General features: G+C 39.1%; 1 protein-coding gene across 3 annotated transcripts; it reads left to right on the top strand.

Annotated features, from left to right (window-relative positions):
* The first annotated feature begins 6,633 nt into the window (after positions 1-6,633).
* On the top strand, positions 6,634-7,979 carry LOC122644656 (E3 ubiquitin-protein ligase RNF144A-like). Of its 3 annotated transcripts, none has more exons than XM_043838045.1 (2): positions 6,634-6,746; positions 6,858-7,979. In XM_043838045.1, the coding sequence occupies exons 1-2, from the start codon at positions 6,657-6,659 to the stop codon at positions 7,800-7,802; spliced, it is 1,035 nt and encodes a 344-aa protein (XP_043693980.1). In that variant the 5' UTR covers positions 6,634-6,656; the 3' UTR covers positions 7,803-7,979. The 3 variants fall into 3 exon arrangements, with proteins under 3 accessions (XP_043693980.1, XP_043693981.1, XP_043693979.1); XM_043838046.1 differs by having other exon boundaries at positions 6,641-6,742; positions 6,854-7,979; XM_043838044.1 differs by having other exon boundaries at positions 6,641-7,979.
* The last annotated feature ends 12,088 nt before the right edge of the window (positions 7,980-20,067 follow it).

The raw sequence follows: 20,067 nt of genomic DNA, 5'->3' as shown, positions 1-20,067 counted from the left end.
GCTTCAATCTTCTCCTTGATGAAATGTCGGTCAACCTCCACATACTTAATACGATTATGCTGGACAGGGTTATGAGCAATGCTAATGGCAGCCTTATTATCACAATACAACATCATGGGAAGATGGACAGCAACATCAATATCTTGCAACAAACCTTTAAGCCATAACAGTTCACAGATTCCTTGTGCCATGGCATGGAACTCTGCTTCAGCACTGGATCTTGCCACAACATTTTGCTTCTTGCTACGCCATGTGACAAGATTCCCACCCACAAAAGAGCAATATCCAGAGATGGATTTTCTGTCGGTAAAGCCAGCCCAATTAGCATTAGTGTAAGCTTCAATCTTCAGATGACCATTGGTAGATAAAATTATTCCTTTTCCTGGAGCAGACTTCAAATATTGTAGGATGCGAAGAATTGCCTCTATATGAGAGAAATAAGGATCATGCATAAATTGGCTTACCAAACTCATGGCAATAGCTATGTCTGGCATTGTATGAGAAAGGTAGATTAGTTTGCCAACCAATCGCTGATCGCGACCTTTGTCGACTGGTTCACCTTCTTTCTCCTTGAGCCTTGTAGTAGCTTCCATGGGAGTATTTGCAGGATGACACCCTAACAACCCAGTCTCAGACAAAGATCTAGGATATATTTTCTTTGAGAAAGGAAGTTGCCCTTTGCAGATCGAGCAACCTCTATCCCTAGAAAATATCTTAGAGTTCCCAGATCCTTTATTTCGAACTCACGACCAAGGAAGTGCTTCAATTTGTTGATTCATCACCATTATATCCAGTTACCACAATATCGTCAACATAGACTATGAGAATGGTTACCTTATCACCAATTCGTTTGATGAACAAGGTATGATCAGCATTGCTTTGCTTGTATTCCATAGAAACCATAGCTTTGTGAAACCTGCCGAACCAAGCTCTAGGTGACTGTTTCAACCCATAGAGAGCACGCTTCAATTTACAGACCTTGCCCTTGGTCATGTCATCATAAAATCCTGGTGGAATGTCTATATATACCTCTTCCTCTAGCTCTCTATGGAGGAAAGCATTCTTCACATCCAGCTGTTGAAGATCCCATCCAAGATTTACAGCACAAGTTAATAATAGTCTTACAGTATTGAGTTTCTCCATTGGTGCGAAGGTCTTCTAATAGTCAACTCCATATGTCTGAGTGAAGCCCTTTGCAACCAGACGTGCCTTATATCGATCCACTGTCCCATCAACCTTCTGTTTGACCACAAACACCCATTTACATCCCACTGGTTTTTTCCCTGGAGGAAGGGCTACAAGATCACATGTATTATTTTTTTTCAAAGCTCTCTTTTCTTCCAACATTGTTGCCTTCCAGTTTCCATCTGTAGAAGCTTCTTGCCAATTTTTAGGAATGTGAACAGAAGAAAGAGAGGACCCAAATGCACAAAAGGATGGAGAAAGAGAACTATAAGAAATAAAACGAGAAATGGGATGCTGAGTGCAAGTCCTAGTATCTTTGCGATGAGCAATAGGTAGGTCGGAAGGAGAAATCTTACCAAGAGAAGTAGGGTCTCGATCCAGAGTTGGCAACTGGATAGGTTCTGCAGCTACAGTGGATTGGAGCTGCCCTTTTCTAGAACATCCTCTTTGATAGGTTAAAATGTTGGAGTTGTCAATCCTCTTCTAAAATTCACCAATGGTTCTCTGGACTGGATTCAGCTCCCCCTGAGTAGGAATTTCACCGTCACTATTTTCCATGATCTCCCCCTATATAGGATTCTCTTTGGCTAAAGGATCAGGGGTAGCAACCAAAGGAGTAGGGGCAACAGACAAAGGAGCTAAAGGAGGAGGAATCTGAAGAGAAGGAAATACATCTTCACTAGAACTCTTCCCCTAAAGAGGTGGTGAAGAATAATAGGAAAGGCTTTCATGAAAAATGATATCCATATTGACCACAGTACGACGAGAAGGGGGATGGTAACACTTATCACCTTTCTGGGTTGGAGAATAACCCAAAAAAATACACCGTAACCCACGGGGTTCAAGTTTGCCAGGGGACTTTGTATCCCCAGCATAACACACATAACTAAACACTTTGGGTGAAACCACAAAGGAGGAATTCCCAAGTAAAACCTTAGCTGGACCACGGGAGTTAAGAACCTGAGTAGGCAACCTATTAATGAGATAGGCTACAGTGAGAACCACATCTCCCCAATATTGGGAAGGAACATGTAGAGTAGACATCGATGCTCTGGCCACTTCTAATAAGTGGCGGTTCTTCCTTTCAGCCACACCATTTTGGGCTGGGGTATTGACACAACTAGTCTGGTGAATAATACCATGGTCAGCAAGATATTTTTGGAACTGACCTTCCTTATACTTTGTTCCATTGTCACTTCTCAAAATTTTGAGAGTGGCCTGGAATTGAGTTTGAACCATCTTATGGAAATGCTGAAGACATGAAAAAACCTGATTTTTTGTGTGCAAAAGATATACCCATATGTTTCTAGAGTAACAGTCAATAAATGAAACAAACCAACAATGCCTAGAAATGGAAGTTTTATGACTAGGACCCCAAACATTAAAATGAACCATATGAAAAACAGAAGAACTTCTTTTCTTTGAAATAGAATAATGAATGAGTCTGTTTGGCCAGAATACAAGCCTAAAAAAAAATTCATTTTTATTACATTCTTTTACTAAAGTAGGAAACAAATGAGATAATCTAAAACTAAGATCCCCTCCTCATTCCTCTCCAAAGCCACAGCCTCCATCTACACTTTCATATTCTGTACGATCCCTCCTCACATGGTAATGTAGCTCTAGATAGGTAAAGGTCTTATTAGAGGCCAATTATCTAGGATCCAATGACAAAGGACCAAAGGGGCTGCTGGTTCTGTAGTTCCAATAGTGCAGAATAGGAGTTTTAGGTCAAATTCTAGGGTTAGGTTTGAGGGAATGGGGGTAATTTTTGCATGGTAATGCTAGGCAGGTGTAGGGAAGTCTAATGGTATAGGTTTTATGATGTTTGAGTGAATGGAAGTAGGTTAGGTGAGTTGAGCAGCGAGATAAGGTTATTTGAGACAATTCCTAATGGAGATAGGAGAAGGGGATTCTAGGGTTTAGGGTGGTGGGGGGTCTGATGAAACTTCGATCGAGTGTCAATAATGATGTAAGGGATGTATGCTGAAAGTTTGGTTTGAAATTGATGGACAGATTTGAAGTTATGGAGGAATCCTAGTTAGGGTAAGAGTGAGGGTATTATGGTAAATAGGGTACTAGAACTAGGGTTTAGAGATATGATTAGGTTACTAATTTCAGAATTAATGTCATGAAATCAACTACTTATTCTGAGCATGAAATCATAATCGATTATGGTTGAAGGTCTGAAACTGTGCTTTAATGGAGGTAGGGGTAGAATGGGAAATATGAGAATATATTCAAATTTGAATCACTTCCCAAAGTAGGGTTAATAGAGGTATGGTGAAAATCTGAGTTCAATCGGATGGCTGGTTTGGTAGATCTCAAAAATCACCTTGTATGTGACCTTCTCGAAGGAAGAAGAATAGTTGCAGAATTTCTTACTTGTTGCAGGTCTTCAATGGAGGCAACAGCTTTGTGATAGAAAGATAGAACACCTTCCAGCTGTAGAGGATCCTCCCAGCCGTCACGGCGTAAGGAGTTGATCAGATTCCAAAAATCCCTTTCCACCTTGATAGAACCACAAGGATGCACACTCACAAGGAGCAAATGAGCAACTATGGCAGCAAACAAAAGCTTTTTCATTAATCAAATTCGTGTCCAATGCTGGCCTCCCTTACAAACTTATATAGAAGACTCAAAAATAGACTTAGACACTAAAAAGGAAAGGCCTAACCCTATCCTTAACCTATTGAGTAACTTAAATTGACTAGGAAACTGAAATAGACTAAAAATAGAGTCCTAATCCAGCCCAACTAAACAACTAAAAGAAAAACTAATAAAATCACTTAAATTGTACCACTGGTACAAACCAGCTTTGGACCGGTTCAATTTAAACATTAAAAACATGAAAATAAACTAAGTATGGGGCTAATCCCGTATGCAACTCATGTACCCTAACTTTAGGCCCATAAAAGTGGCCTGTTATATAGAAAACCCAAGGGATCAAAGGCCCAACATGTATATAACCCAACCCTAGACTTATTTCTAAAGAAATAAGCCCATTTCGATGATGAATCTGCATCACATGGCCATTCAGATCACCCCCTATAATAACCTTTTCTCCTTGACTAAAATCTTACATTAATCCATCCATCTGCTCACAAAATTGTAACTTAGTAATTTCATCCAATCCTACTTGGGGTGCAAACCCACTGATTATATCGACAACCTTTTTCTCCAACACAAGCTTGATGACTATAATTCTAACTCCAAATACTTTGACATCTACCACATAATTCTTAAGACCTTTATCTACTACTATGCCCTCCCCACTTCTAGTACTTTTGTCTCCTGTATACCACAGTTTATAGTCGTCCAACGCGTTAGCTTTTTTACCCTTCCATCTAGTCTCCTGACTACAGGCAGTATTAATCCTTCTTCTCATGACATTTATCAATTCATGTGTGAACATAATGCTTTGAAAATATTTTGAAAAGTGAAGTCTTTGGTTGTTGGTAGAACAGGGACAATTGAGGAAACAAGGAGAAAAAACCCCATACATGATGGGTCATAGGGTTGAGTTGGGCCACCAAATTTGATACTTGATGCATCCATGTATAATATAAGACTAATTACAAGGTAATCAGTCCCAATAATTTTATCGACAAACTCCAACTATTGAAGAACAGTTTCAGAATGCAACAGTGAACAAATCTGAAATAAAACCCCGAAATTAGGTCAAATCTGAGGTATTTTATATCTCACCTAACAGGGATTAGTTAAGCCTGAAACTAGGGTTGATTGCGGGTCTTAGAAGACCCAATAAAACCTTGGAATGACAGCTTCAACAGGTCACATGTTGAGGAGACCACACCACAATAAATAGCTGGGCCAGACACAGGGCAGAATAAAGCTCAGAACGAGATTTCTGGTTGCAGCAGCAGCAGGCCTCAACTCCTTGGTTGAATGGTCCTTTCAGATGGATGAATAAACCCTGAAAAGGGCTGGCAGCTGAGTGTCGAATGGAGATCTAACAGCAGACCAAAACCTTCACAGGAATGGGACTCGATCTGGGTAGCAGGTCCATCTATTGTCTTCAAACTATGGCTGATTTTGGGATAGTCAAGTGAGCTTCCACAGGATTGGAACAATAACTCAACTCACAATAGAAGAAAGGGAAGTAAAGGAATAAGATGATAGGGTATGGAGAAATCAATGGAGGTAGTTGTGGGTGGGATAGGCTATCTCACCCTTGGGCCTCTTACCCACAGCCATCTCAGCTGTTGAAACAAAGATCTCTCTCAGATCTCAAGCAAGCAATTGCAATTTCATTGATTTCAACTATTGAATGTTACAACTGATGGTTCCTTTATATAGATTGGCCAGGCTTCTAAAAATTAGAAAGTTGAAATTTAGAAACTTACAACCAAACAGGAAAGAACACAAAAGTAGAAAGTACTCAAAATAGGAAACTACTTGCCTAACAAGGACTTGCTAAAACAAACTTACTAAAAACTAGTTTGCTTGCTTGCTGAACAATCAACGTAAGAAATAAAAATAGAGGCTAATAAAAATAGAAGCAAATCAGCCTTCTAGAAGCTGTAGCTGATCTCCCCCCCTTGCTGCTGACTTGGTTTCTAGATAAGGCAAAGTAGGGGATAGCTTTGGTCTTCAACTTGGGTCTTCTAGAAGGGCTGGGGCTTGGCGGGACCAACCTACACCAAGCTTGGTTGGACCAGCTGCTGGTCCTGGTGCTGGTCCTTGTGCTTCTTTCTCCTGCAGTATTGTTGCCCAGTGAAGGCATCTACATCAATGTAGTTCCTCTTTTATCCAATGGTCAGGATGAACAAATTACGACCCAAAATGAAAAAAATATTCCTGAAATGTGTGCTGGAATTTTTTTTTACTCATACTTCAAATTAAAAACTTGTACATTACATCCTCATTATAAATCAAACCCATATTCTTATTTATGGTTGATTGGTAATTTTTTAATCTATTATTTCACTATATCTCAAGATTCATTTTCATAAAGATACTGGTTGTAAGGTTATTCTCTCTGAATCTTGGTGGAAGAGAACAGATAAAATAGAAGTGGTTTGCATTTGCTTTCTAGCCTTGTTCAACTTATCAAATGAAAACAAACAAATTCCAGAATCTTTATTATTTGATATCTAGAGCTTGTTCACACCATTGTCTTCTTGGTTCTTACAAAACTCAGTATAATTTCTAATGTATGCACAACATGAGTATAGTTAATTTATTAGGGTGTTTTTGCTACCATTTTCTCAATCTTGGTTGTTGGTTTTTTTTGGGGGGGGGGGTGTTGGGCGATGGATTTCTATTGTGTTTGTACTATACCAATAATTTCACTATTTTAGCACCTGGGTTTTACTTTAAGCTTTGGTTTCCAAAAGTGTATGTAAATATATAATTTTTTTTGGGGTTCAACGTACAGGTTTTTTTATCAGTTTATGCTAAAAGGAAAACTTATGGAAGAAGAGAACACAGAGTGTAATGACGAAAAAATGAAGAAAAAATGTGAAAGCAGCAAAGAGAGGAAGCTCGGAGATGATGATGCAGCAAGGCCAATTGAGATAATTGATATTGAAAATGTTCTCCTTAACACTCCCATCTCATTGATAGGACCCAACAAAGAGAGGGACGCACCACAGAAACAATGTGACAGCAGCAAAGAGAAGGAGCTGCGAGATGATGATGGAAGGCCCATAGAGATAATTGATATTGAAAATGTTCCCCTTTTCACTCACATCTCATTGAGAGGACGTAACAAGAAGGATCCAATCTTGGTTGAGCAATATGCAGAAGACAGAGAACTTCAACAAGCAATCCACACCTCAAACCTTCAAGCTAGATCAATTATTGACCTCTCAGAAGAAGATGAACTAGAGGAAATAGAGCCCAATATAGCATTAAGGTTTCGAAAGACAGCCTTTTTAAATCCTTCAGTGACTGAAATTGAACAATCTTCTAATTCAAATTCTTCCATGACTGAAACTGGGCAAGCTTCCAGCTCAAATGATCCAACAGTTGTTTGTGAAATCTGTGTCGAGCTCAAATCACAGAGTGAGTTGTTCAACATAAAGGGCTGCACACACTCATACTGTTCAGAGTGCATGGTCAAGTATGTGGCCTCAAAGATCCAAGAGAACATAACATTGATCCGATGTCCTGAATCGAATTGTAAAGGAGTGTTGGAACCTGAGTTCTGTCAGTCCATTCTTCCCCCTGAGGTGTTTGACCGCTGGGGAAATGCTCTATGTGAGTCTCTTTTTCTTGGATCACAGAAACTTTACTGCCCATACAAGGACTGTTCTGCACTCCTACTAGATGATGGAGGGGAAGTTGTTCAAGAATCAGAATGTCCAAATTGTCGTAGATTGTTTTGTGCACAATGCAAGGTACCCTGGCATTCTGGGATTTACTGTCAGGACTTCCAGAAATTAAGTGAGAATGAGAGATCGAGAGAGGATATCATGTTAATGATGCTTGCAAAGCAGAAAAAATGGCAGAGGTGTCCTAAGTGCAAAGCAATAGTTGAGAGAATTGATGGTTGCTTGTATATGAAATGCAGGTGTACATATGCCTTCTGTTACAACTGTGGGTCTGAAATGACTGGTAACAGCCATTACTGTATCAAGTGTAGGCATTAATCTTCAGAAAGAGTCTAGATACCTTTTGCCATCAACATTAAGGTCACCGTTGAGTGATTTCTCTTTTACATGTATAGATCTCTAAATTCAAGGGATGACAAACATAGATGCCATTGGTTTATACTGGATGCTGGAACATTTTAAAATGCAAATATTGTGAAGTAGTTTTAGATTTTAGTGTTATGAGCACAACGTTCTTATTAATTCAATGGAACACAAACCCTAGATGCCATTGGTTTATACTGGAGTATTTTAGAACGTAAATATTGTGAATCAGTTTGAGGTTTTACTGTTATGAACACAGCATTCTTATTTATTTATTTTGTTTTGGAATTACATCATGACCTTGAACTTCCTATTAGCCAGGCTTTGGGGCTGGGCTCTGAAGTAATGTATTAAGTATCATTTCTTCATCTACAGTGGTGTTTGCTAGAAGGAATAGTACAACTAGCCAATCCACAGCTATTACAAACCCTCACAGAGGTATCTAATGTGTGATTTCTTATTTTTCAATCTAAAAACCTATTTGGTTGGTTCTTTCCTCCAGCAAACAACAGGGATTTCAGATAAACACAGAATACACTACAGTTTTCACTTCCCGTTCTCATCATGAGAAGAGCTACAAATGGATGATCAGTTCCATTTTTTGCTTGTTTCTTCCTTCTATGCTTGTCTACATCATGCATTGCAGATACTGTATATTTGAATTAGTTGATATAAGATAGCAAACCATACAGTCTCTGCTGGTGGTGTTTTTGAATTGGGATTCTTCAGTTCCAAGGTTCCAAGAACCTATCCTCTGGGATATGGTTTCATGATTATCAACCACAAACAGTGGTGTGAGTGGCCAACAAAGAATACAAACTCACAGATTCTGCTGGAATTCTTACCCTACAAAGAAATGGAAAGTTTGCTATTTCTTTTTTTAATTGAGAAAGGAGAGCCATCTGTTGGATATATGTGTCCATCAAGTCCATTTCGATAAAAATTGAGTTTTTTAATTTGCGATGATATTCTCTTTGTAAGGGTTGGTCTAGGTATGACCTTAAAGTATTCACAGTTGAAGACATAATTAAGCATTCTGTTCTTATGATTGTCACACTATATATTTTCTCACAATGTGATTGTAGAATTAAGTGCAATTATTCATATGATATGTGTGTTAAACATGATCATTCAATATTTTTGTATGGAATACCACCGATTGTTTGAGCAATAAGAATCTCTGATAATTGTTGTCTCTATACTTGAGAGATCTTTACTGTTGCAATTGCACATTATGCGTTTGTGTTGTACCTAAGGTTGATGTATACACTAGCTACATATCGGTGTGCTTAGCATACAATGCCCGTTGTAGATGGAAATGATAATAAACAAGGTATCCACTTCTTGAAGAATAAAATTCTAGAGTTGTCCGACTATGTTTGGATGAAAATGTTGATACCAGTGGCAGTTTTGTAAATTGTTTACATTATATTTTAAATAGCGCAAGAGATCTCTACTTGGTTGCATGATCTCTACACAAGTGTCTGGGCCAATGGGTGCGCACGTCTGGGTATCTACCTAGGGGGTAGAGGTGTCATCGCACGGTACCTTGTGAGAGGGCATAGGAAACACCACCAAGTAGAGATTTTTTTCCTTTTAAAATATTATTATAAATATGGATAAAAGTTGTGCACAATGCCAGCTCAAAATGAAATTGCATACCCCTCTCATATATCACACACAGAGTCCATATTGTCAGTTACATCATCTCTAACTTTAGATATTCTAACATCTAACTTTTGAGCTATATTAACATAATTCCTATCCTTCTTCATAATACAGACCTTAGCAAAACATTTAACGAGAGTCACGATGTCTAGTAGAATAGTAAAGATCTCACATTGCCATTGTAAATTACTTCACTCAACCCACATTGCTAAATCTTGATGGTCAGTCCAGATGTCTACGCATTTGGCTCCCAATGATCTTGCTTTTTGCAACCGCTGGAGCATTCCCCTTGCTTCCGCTTCCAGACCACTCCCTACAGAGCCAAAATCCATAGATGCAACAGAAAAAACTTGTATTAATAATGACAACCAAAGCCCATCCCTCTTCATTGGTTTCAATTTTTAAGCATATATAGTATCCATAGGAGTAGAAATGCAGGAGTTGATTCTATTAACCTTAAAAAAAACCCTTGATCAGGCTATTTAACTAGTCGGTTGAACACTTTATCTACATTTTGGTTGAAGTTGATTACAAGAGGGTTAGAACAAGAAATTATCTACAATTGAAATGGATCAATAAAGTTTACAAGCCATAACAATTGTTTATTAATGGTATGGAATAAAGCTTTGTAGGGGTGTGTACCGCCGTTTATGCTCAAACATAGTGGGAGTAAAATAACCGCTCTATCCCCTATGAAATATGGAAATTCCACCCCTAAGATGCTTCCACACACCCTCTCATTGGCCCCCATGTGTGTAGGGGCCATGTTCCCCAAGAGAGAATGCTCACCCTAATGGTTAATAACATGTAACAACACTAGGCTGTTCGTTGGTTGTTGAGCGGTTGAGCCCATCGCCAGTTCTCTTTTTCAGTTATATGACTTTACATAGATTGTAAGTTTCTAACGTTCTACAACCTATGCCTTCTTGTCTCTTTCTTGTTTTGACCCTCACTCATCTCCATGTCTTTTCTCTGTGAAACATGTCACATAGAAGCCCACTGGATCAGAGCAGTTCACAGCAGAACCAAAACCAGGCCTAACGTAAAAAACTACTTTATCAGTTGGTCGGTGGTTTCTCAGAATGCATGCCATTGAAGGTCAAGGGACTGATTATCCCATTTCACAATTTTGTCATGAAGCACCTTTCTCCCCTACCCCTAGTAGTCATGGTTTTAGTGCACGATATTGGATTGGATATCAGTTACCTTAAAAATCGATAGATATTGATATGATACCGGCATGTATCAACCATATCGTTTCACTGATATAGTATCGGCTAGATATCAATATCGATCACCTTCAAAATCGTGGAGTATTAATCGTATCAAGCGATCCAATACCAATACCTTAGACTATGCTTGTAGTGGTTAACAAATTTCTTGTGACTAGTTATAGTGAGTCAGGATCCTCTCCAATGACATTTAATCACTAGAGTCGATCTCCCAGAGGTGGTCCCCACACCCCATGGATGGTGGGAGATTGACTCTAGTGGTTAAATGTCATTGGAGAGGATCTGAATTCATAGTTAAAGTCCTATTGGAAAGATAGACAGGATAGGAAAATAAAAAAGGTCAATACCCAACTTTTTTGTAGAGGTCTAGCACCAACTCTCCATAAGTATATGACAAACAAACATTACCTGAAAAAAGTAAAGGCGAGAGTTTTTGTACATGGCCGTGCATGGTTGCACGGTCATACTTTCAACCGTTGGATGGGTATGATCATTATTCTTTCTTGTTCCATTCTATTTGGAATATATTCTTGGTACTTACTTGACTTTCACATGTATAGGAGGGAACAATGTGGACTTGATAGGGACTATTCAGGGCCTAAGCACGTTGCTGGCTGAGGCAGAGGGGGGCCTTTGCCTTCCTCGGAGAGCAGGTAGAGGACATGAAGAGGCGATTGACTATGGTGTATCATAACCAGGGGAGTCCAATGCCACAAGGGAGTGTCTGGACTCCCTCGAGGGCATGCAAGAAGAGGATACTAGTCGGGGTTTTGATGCTAGTGAGAGTAGGACTTAGGTGTCCTGAGATGTTATAAAACATGTATCATTTTTTATTTTTTTAACATTCCTTTTTCTTTTTTCTTTTTAATATGCATTTTGTGATTATGGATAGAACACATTAATTTTAAATAGGATCTTAAAGAATTGTCCAAGGATCCTCCTCAACATGAGAGGGGGTGTATTTATAGTTGTAGAGGGATGAGTGCACTCCCAAATTCATACTAGGACCTTGAGTTTGATCCCGATCATCGGTGGGGCATCAGAATTGCTACCTTTGCACCGACGGTGAGTGTCTAGTCAAGGTTATGGCCAATGGGGTGTGGGCAAGTGGTTTGTTTCCAAAGAAGGAGTTGCTTGGGGCCTAAGGAAGCCAAAATTTGCATCCAAATTTCCATGTATAGGCTTGGGTGTGAAAGAAAGTTAAATCTGAGCTAAATATGGCAAGATTGGGTATTTCGGATTTGCACAGGGTTGACAATGAACTGGGTCGAGTCGACATCAAGAAGGCGGTAGGTCGACATCGAGCTATTTTTTATGAACAACCATATGCATTGGTGAAGGTATTTTTGGATGTTGGTGTGAATGGTCTAAGTCTCAAATGAGGATAGATATTTACATAGTTCTATTCGATATTCAAGGGAGGTGGGTCGATATCGATGGAAGGTAAGGTCGATATCGACTTGAGGACTTCCAATGTCGGCTCTAGGTATGGCTGTCGACAGGGATTTTAAGACTGTTTGGGCTGGTTCTGTGTTAGACCAAGTTGGTTCCAAAGAGGTCTAGGATAGGGCTAGCCTTTATAGGGGTGGTTTGTAGTGCTCTAGGGCTTTAGTTTTGGCTCCAATAGGTTTTACAGGGTTTTTCTTCTTGAGGGTATCGAGGGTGAATGATCTGTGGACGAAATTAGGAGTTGCACACTTGCGCTATATTTAGATAATACATTGACTCTAGGCCATGGAGGATGCTCATCATCATCATTGGCAACCTCCGGGTGGAAAGACAAAATGGAGTATCTACACAAGGTGGCACAGTGTTCATTTGCCCTTCCTGTTTTAGTTTGGTAAAGAGTAATGTTGGACACATACCCCCAGGCCTGTGCAGTGTCTCTTAGGGGGGTTTTGGCAGCTATAGATTTGACTATAATATGATTTGAGGGTAAGTCGACTGTTGGCTTGTCCCAACGACCTTTACTTCTTGGTTCTTGCCTTTATTTCCTCATACGTTCCTTCCGGGATGCATCCCAGTAGCCTCGTGAGAGGTGGTCTGTCCTTGAACCTCTTTAAATAGCACATCCTCTATATGTCTCCCCATAGCAATAAGTTCATCAAAGGTCCGAATATGCTGGTAATTGAGGCGGTCATAGTTTGACCCATACTAGTTTTCGACAATCAATTCAATTTGTTTGGCCACTAAAGGATGATTCCACATTTTGGTGCCCTTCCCTCTGAAATTGCTAGTGAACTTTGAAAACCCCTCATTTGTCCTCTACCTTACAGTTTCTAGCTCCCGATGTGTAATGTCGACTTCCACATTGTATGAATATTTCTTGGTAAAAGCCTTTATGACACCCGACAATGTCTACATCTGATTGCAATCTAACTGCGTTAACCATCGCAGATCCGATCCTGAATTAAGGAATGGTTGTCCCATTTGGTCCTCGGTAAGTCTCAAGATCTACCTACACTCATAAACAACTTGAGGTGAGCCTTGGAGTCTCCAGTTCTGTCAAACTTGTTGGGTTTCCATTTGAAATCTTCTGGCACTTTACCCCTAGAGAATAAAGTCATCTCATCATCCTCTGTCATTTTTGGATTCTTGTCATCCTTGATATTGGCTTCTAGATTTTTTTATTTTTTTATTTTTATTTTATCTTCTCTCTCATCCTCCATTTTCTCTCAGTTTCAGGATATTCTTGAGGGGCACTATATACTGTGGGGGTAGCCCTGGGACTTATAGGTCGAACACATTCTGATTCTTCGAAGGTGGGGGCAATGTCTCCTCAAGACTGGACCTGCACAATCTAAAATATTTGGGCCATAACTTGTCTTATCTCTATTATTTCTTCCAGTAAGTGACTGCCTGAAAGATCCATGCTGATTCTATTTGGAGACATCTTAGTTGGATTTTGCCTTAAAAGGTTGGATGGAGAGGGAAGTTATGAGGTCTTTGGTGTGTGGAGGAAGTGGAGACTAGGTCAGACTGATTTAGGTTAGTCTGTTATCTTGACAAGTTCATGCAGGTAGCGGAAAGCATTTTTAGAGTGGAGCGGTGCCTTACATAAAGCAAGAGGAAATTTATTTCAAGACGTAGAGAGATTTTTCCCCCCTAAATATCATATTTGTATTAAGGGCTAAGAGAAAGAATGTACAAAAGAACCTCAACCTGGACAGGCTCAAAAGAGGAGCAAGAAAAGAATAAGATCCAGGGCTCCACCTTCGGCATTGCCATTAGCAGAGACCCTGGACCCCAAAACCCATCCAACAAAAATGAAATCTAGCCTTCCCAGCAGCGTCCCAAGAGAGGTCCTCTTGTGTCATCCTAGGGAAGGGTAAATCAATATAGGATGATCTTCATTTTGTTGCATCTTTAGCCAAATAATCAGCAATTGGATTGACTTCTTTAAAGCAATGTGAAATGTTCCATGAAATGGCTAACAAGTATGAAAGTAAAAACACCCAATCCTGACGAATAAACCATGGACACATTTGCCGTTGGATTGAAAATACTACTACTACCGAGTCACATTCAACCCAAAGTTTTTGGATCCCTAACTCCATCCTCCAAACCATACCATGCGTAAAAGCAAAGAACTCCGCTTCAAAGTTTGTTGCTATTCCTAGGAAATTTGAGAAGGAAGAAACCACCATTCCATTATGTCTCTGAATCGCACCACCTGCACCAGCTCATCTTGGGTTTCCAAAGGTGCACCCATCAATATCTAGCTTTATCCAGTCCGACTCTAGTTTACACCAAAACACTAGCAGAATCCTAGTGGATTTAGGAAGAGGTATATTAATTCCATTTCTTCTTGTAGCAACCAGATCTGCTGATGTCTTAACAACACCCTAAAAATGACAACCCAACTCACGCATCGATCCCAAGATCAGGCCAAATACCACTTTTGGAGGATGCACCATACATTCAAATCTTCTAGAGTTCCATTCCTATTAGATAAAAAAAGGAATTGATTCCGTTCAAACCAGATAAAAAAAAGGAATTGATACAAACCCAGCCAATCAAGCCCCTTTTAGCCCTAAAAGACGCCCTTTTCTTGTCCACCAAACCAACAGCTCCTCTAAGGAATTTGGTGATTGCCAAAGAACCCCATTGATCCCAGAGAATTTGGTCCACAAATACTTTGCAAAATCACAATCAAAGAAAAGGTGTGAAAAAGATTTACCCCCATTCCTACAAAGATCACATCTTGAGATCAGTTGTACTCCTTTGGAAGAAATTTCCTCAACCATTGGTAGTTTTCGATGAAAAAATCTCTAGTAAAAAAACCAAGTGCCTAGGCAGAAGCCTTGACTTCCAAACAACACTACACCAAGGAACCTTTGGATTTTTTAACCGAATCTCCTCCCAAGCCAACTTCACTGAAAATTTTCCAGGCGGCTCTAATTTCCAAACACACGAATCACTCTGGGGAAACAAAGGGATTCTAATCTTCTTTGCCTTTTCAACTACACTTTGTATAAGAGTTAAGCTAACCAAAGGAAACTGCCACTCTTTGTCAGAAATAAAATTTGCCACCTTCAGAGACAGGTTTGAAAAGAAATCAAGATCCAGCCATGAAGCTTCAGCTATCGAACTTCCCTCCAACCATCTATCCATCAAAAAATTAATTGACCGGCCATCTCCCACAACCAAATTCTCCTGTTTAGCCAGAAAATTCCACACCATCCTAACACCAAGCTAAATCGAGGAAGCTTTTTACCCCCTTCTCAATTGCCCATTGGCATTAATAAATATTGCCCTAAAATATTGAGCCCCCATAGAATCACAATGCTTTTTATTCGAAGCCTGTTTACAAAGCAAAGCCCGATTCACCTATCGAAGATGATGAATGCCTAGTCCACTCTCTGATCGAGGTTTACACATATCAACCCACTGAACCACCACAACTTTGGTAGAATCAACATCATCCATCCAAAAAAAAAAATTTATCCATCGTTCAAAAATAACAATCAAGGAGGAAGGCCACCAATACACCGAAAATTATGCACAAGCATACCCAAAATTACAGACTTAACCAACTCCACCCCACCAGCCATATATAGAAGTTCATCTTTCCAACCCGTCAAACGCCATTTTATTCTATCAACCAAAGGCAGAAGCGGCTCTTTAGTTCCCCTTGAAAATATTTACTCCCAAATATTTCATTGGGAAGAGGCACACTAGAATCCCCAAGACACCTAGAAGTCTTTGTCTACGAGCAATGGTAACATCACCCACAAACATTTTGCTCTTTTCCAAACTCATATGCTAACCAGAAAATTCTTCATACTTTGATAGAAACCCTTTCAAGTTCCTAGAAAATCTTACAGAAACATTCATAAAGATAAAAATATCATCAGCATATAACAAATGAAAAGGACTGAAGTACCTTTAGGGCCCTGTAGAGGCAAGATCTTCTTTTCTAACACCAGGCTTCTAATTCCCCTACAAAGGACTTCCTTAGCCAAGATAAAGAGCATGGGAGAAATGGGTTCTCCCTGGCATAACCCCCTCTCCACCCCAAAGAATCCCACTAGGTCCCCATTCAACATAATAGATAAATGGGTAGATACCAACAGCCAATGAATCCAACAAACCAATTGATCACTGAAGCCAAACTTCTTCATTAATGCAAACAGAAAATCCCATGAAAGGGCATCATAAGCCTTCTGGATGTCAATCTTAAGGCCTACACCTCCCCTCTTACAGACCTATGCAACAAGTTTGTTAACTTTGATGCCAAACTGATATTTTCAAAGATCACCTTCCCCTTCTGAAAAGTACCCTGCTCTTCTAAAATTAAACGTGGAAGAATCCCATTAAGCCTGAGTGCCAAAATGTTAGATAGAACCTTGCATACAAAATTGCCCATGCATATTGGGCAAAATTTATCTAAGCAGCACCTTCTAATTTAGGAATCAAGGTAATAAAATTATTATTTACCCCTTTCATCAGAACGCCCGACCTGAAAAAATCTCTGACCGTCGCCACCAGATCCTTCTCCACCACCTACCAACAAGACTGGAAACAAACCCAAGAAAACCATCTAGCCCAGGGGAGATATCCAGATCTAGGTCCCAAACAACTGCCTTAATTTCTCCCTCTGAAGGGATAAATTCCAGCCGTCTCTTATCATCATCACCAATAAGCGAAGGAATACAAGCCAAAATTTTTGGGTGTGCCACAGTAGTTGATGGCTTATGAAAGTTCTCAAAATTCTCTGCCACATAGTCTGCCAACTATCTCTGTTCACTCACCACCGAACCATCATCCCTCCTTAGAAACCAAATCCTATTTCTTGCCCTTCGCATCTTCGTAGTAAGATGAAAAAACTTTGAATTTTTATCACCATGGGTTAGCCATTTCACACGAGATTTTTCTGCCCACAATCTTTCATGCAAATCTAAGGACTCAGAATACTTAGTTTTAGCTGCAGCTTCATGGTCAAAGAGATCTTCATTAAAACTCACCACCTCCATCATATGCAGAGAGATTGATTTATTATGAGTAAATTTTAATGTAAATATGTACAAACAAGGTTAGTTCACATGATGACACGTCATTCATCATTATTTCACCTTACTTAAGTAATTAATCGTATGACCACATCATCTTAGGTTGAACAACATCGGGACTCATGTCAAATCCAGAGGGATTACTCTCGGCCGACATCCCTCGTTATTAAAATGTGGCTGATGTAGTCATATCATACTCCTTCATAGTTTTGTGGATACTATGTTACACACAAATCGTGACATGAGGACGAAATAAGGTGGCTCAAGTAAGAATAACCCAGTGGTTAACTCTATGATAATACGAAGTTCCATTTGTCCGCAGACAGTTCGATCTTCCCTTTTGTAATCATTTCGTATTAAGAAGGATGTACCAACGAGAATTCTAGTCCTGTCCTTAAATAGAGTCAGTTCGTGGTTTAATTTCCTACTTGATAAATGCTGTTTAAGTTAAAATAAAACCGCAAGCGTACGGGTCAATCGTAGCTACGGGTCGAACACGAGGAGATATATGCCACTCTATTTAACTAACTTAAAAGTAATGCAAAGTGAACCAAATTAAAGTGTTAAATTAAACTAATTAAACAAATGAAAATCAATGCATCCTAACTCATAAGCATCTAACAAAATTAAGGGATTAAATCGGCGTCCTAACACATGAGCATCTAACCTATCAAACTAAAGCGAATTGAAAGGAATAAAAATGCAGCCACACATACTAACCACATAAAAAGAAATAAGGGAATAAAAATGCATCCATAAACTACAACCATATAAAATTAAAATAAAAGAAATAGAGGGGGAAGAAGAAGAAGATAGAGAGAGATAGAGGAGATGGAGAATGAGATTGAGAGTTTAGATAGTAAAACTTGGATGTGCTTGCATGAATGTAAATGAAAAGCTTGAATACTTGCATAAACTTACCATGGCCTCCTCTTCTAAATCTTCAAGTCTTGTCATCAACTTAAGAACTTAGACTAGAAGGCTGAAAACCTAAACTAGAATTAAGAAATTACAACCCAATTGAAGACTTAAATTAAAATTAAAGCATAAACTAAACCTATTATAACCATTAACTAAAAATCATAAAAGCAAACTAGAACTTAGAAAAGCCAAAAATCACAAATTAGAAGGAGAAGAAGAGAAGAAATTTCACTAAGTGAATGAACTAAAAATTACACTAAAAACTGAATTAAAATTGAACTAGAAACTAATTAAAAACTGAACTAAAAAACTAACTTTCTACAACCCAAAGGGCAAGGGGTATTTATAGGGGGGAGAGAAGAGAAGAGAGAAGAGGGAAGTGTAGGAGAAATATTCCCTAAGAAAAGAGAATATTCTCTTCTCCTTCCTCTTTTACAATGCCTTGAATCCTAAGAAAAAAGGAAAAAAATAGAAAGAAGAAGAAGAGAAAATTGTTTACATAGAACTTCTATTTCTAGAAAAGTAAACTTCCAATTCTAACAAGTGCTTCCTTTTCTTTGTAGATATCTTCTCCAAGCAATAAAATCAAAGATGCTTTGACTTTTCAACTTTCCATAGGTGAGATAATATCTTTCAAAATAAATCTATCCCAAGTAGAATTCCAGAAGTGCCCTTGAGAAGTTAGAGGAGAGAGAGAGTAAGGGTGATGACTAGGATTTCTTCAAGAATAAATAAAATACCCATTCTGTCCTTCAGAAAACGTGGAGCATGGGATGCTTATATAGGCCTCACCATTATGTTCCTTGCAAAAAATCACCCAAAATAGATCCAAATTTAGTCCAATTTGGAGTTCGGGAGCCCAAGATATCTCAAATTGAAGTTGGACTGTCCAGAGCCCTCTAAATGGAATCTTTCGGGTACAGGAAATATAACTTCTGGTTATTACGTTACGGCCCCTAGAATCCGAACTTTCGCTTCACTTTGTCTCCGGCCGACTGTCAATAATTGTAAATAAACCCCTACAGACCATTTTCGCGCTTCGTTACGGAAACGGCCGTAACTTCTTCGTTTCAACTCGGAATCAAGTGCCGTTTGAACCGTTACGAAGCTGACTCGATGGGCTACGCATCCAAGCCATTAACACTTTTAAACAGATTAAAAACATTCCTTAGCATCATCTCCTCTATTTTCACAAGAATTCACCTAAAACCTGAAAAGCACAAGAAAGCACCGAGTAACTCTGTCCAATGTGGTAAAATGTATGCTTTATACCCTAAGATTTCACACATAAATGTGTGAATCAGATTCCCCCACACTTGAAAGTTACTTGTCCTCAAGTAAAGCAAAAGAAAAACTAACCTAGAATGCAGAAAATCCTAACTCACTTTCGTAGGAATCACGGTTGCACTTAGCATGTGCAACAAGCCTTTCAACCCCTAGATTACCCCTAGTGGACGAGTTGTGTCTCGTGGGTATTTGCAGTGAATATACACCCAAAATTCAATAAATAAAAAAGAATGATGTAAATTTTTCTCATGCCATAAGTAAGATAGGGCACACAATCTCAAAGAAACACTCAACTAAAGATTAAGGAGCCAAAGGTTCCCCCACACTTGAATTTTATCACCCCACATCAATTCAAGTAACAAGCATGCAACAAGTTCAAGGGATCTCCTCATATTTTCTGAACACTACTCACTTTCAAGTAAACCCCCCCCATAGCATCGATGGAACCAAAGACTTAGGCATTGAGTATTGTTGACCATACTTTTTTTTTTTTTCAGGCATTAAGGCAAAAATTTTTTTCTTTCTCAACCACAAACTCTATTTCTATTCCACTACTGTTCTCTGAATGACATGGTGGAGCATACACCAGACACCCAAATA

The sequence above is a fragment of the Telopea speciosissima genome, chromosome 11 (genome assembly GCF_018873765.1).
Source record: "Telopea speciosissima isolate NSW1024214 ecotype Mountain lineage chromosome 11, Tspe_v1, whole genome shotgun sequence".
Taxonomy (NCBI): Eukaryota; Viridiplantae; Streptophyta; class Magnoliopsida; order Proteales; family Proteaceae; genus Telopea; species Telopea speciosissima.
The sequence above is the reverse complement of the archived record's forward strand: the minus strand, read 5'-3'. Positions and strand labels throughout refer to the sequence as shown.

Coding starts and splice junctions, on each gene's coding strand:
- LOC122644656 (XM_043838044.1), top strand. CDS start 6,657: ATGAAGAAAAAATGTGAAAGCAGCAAAGAGAGGAAGCTCGGAGATGAT.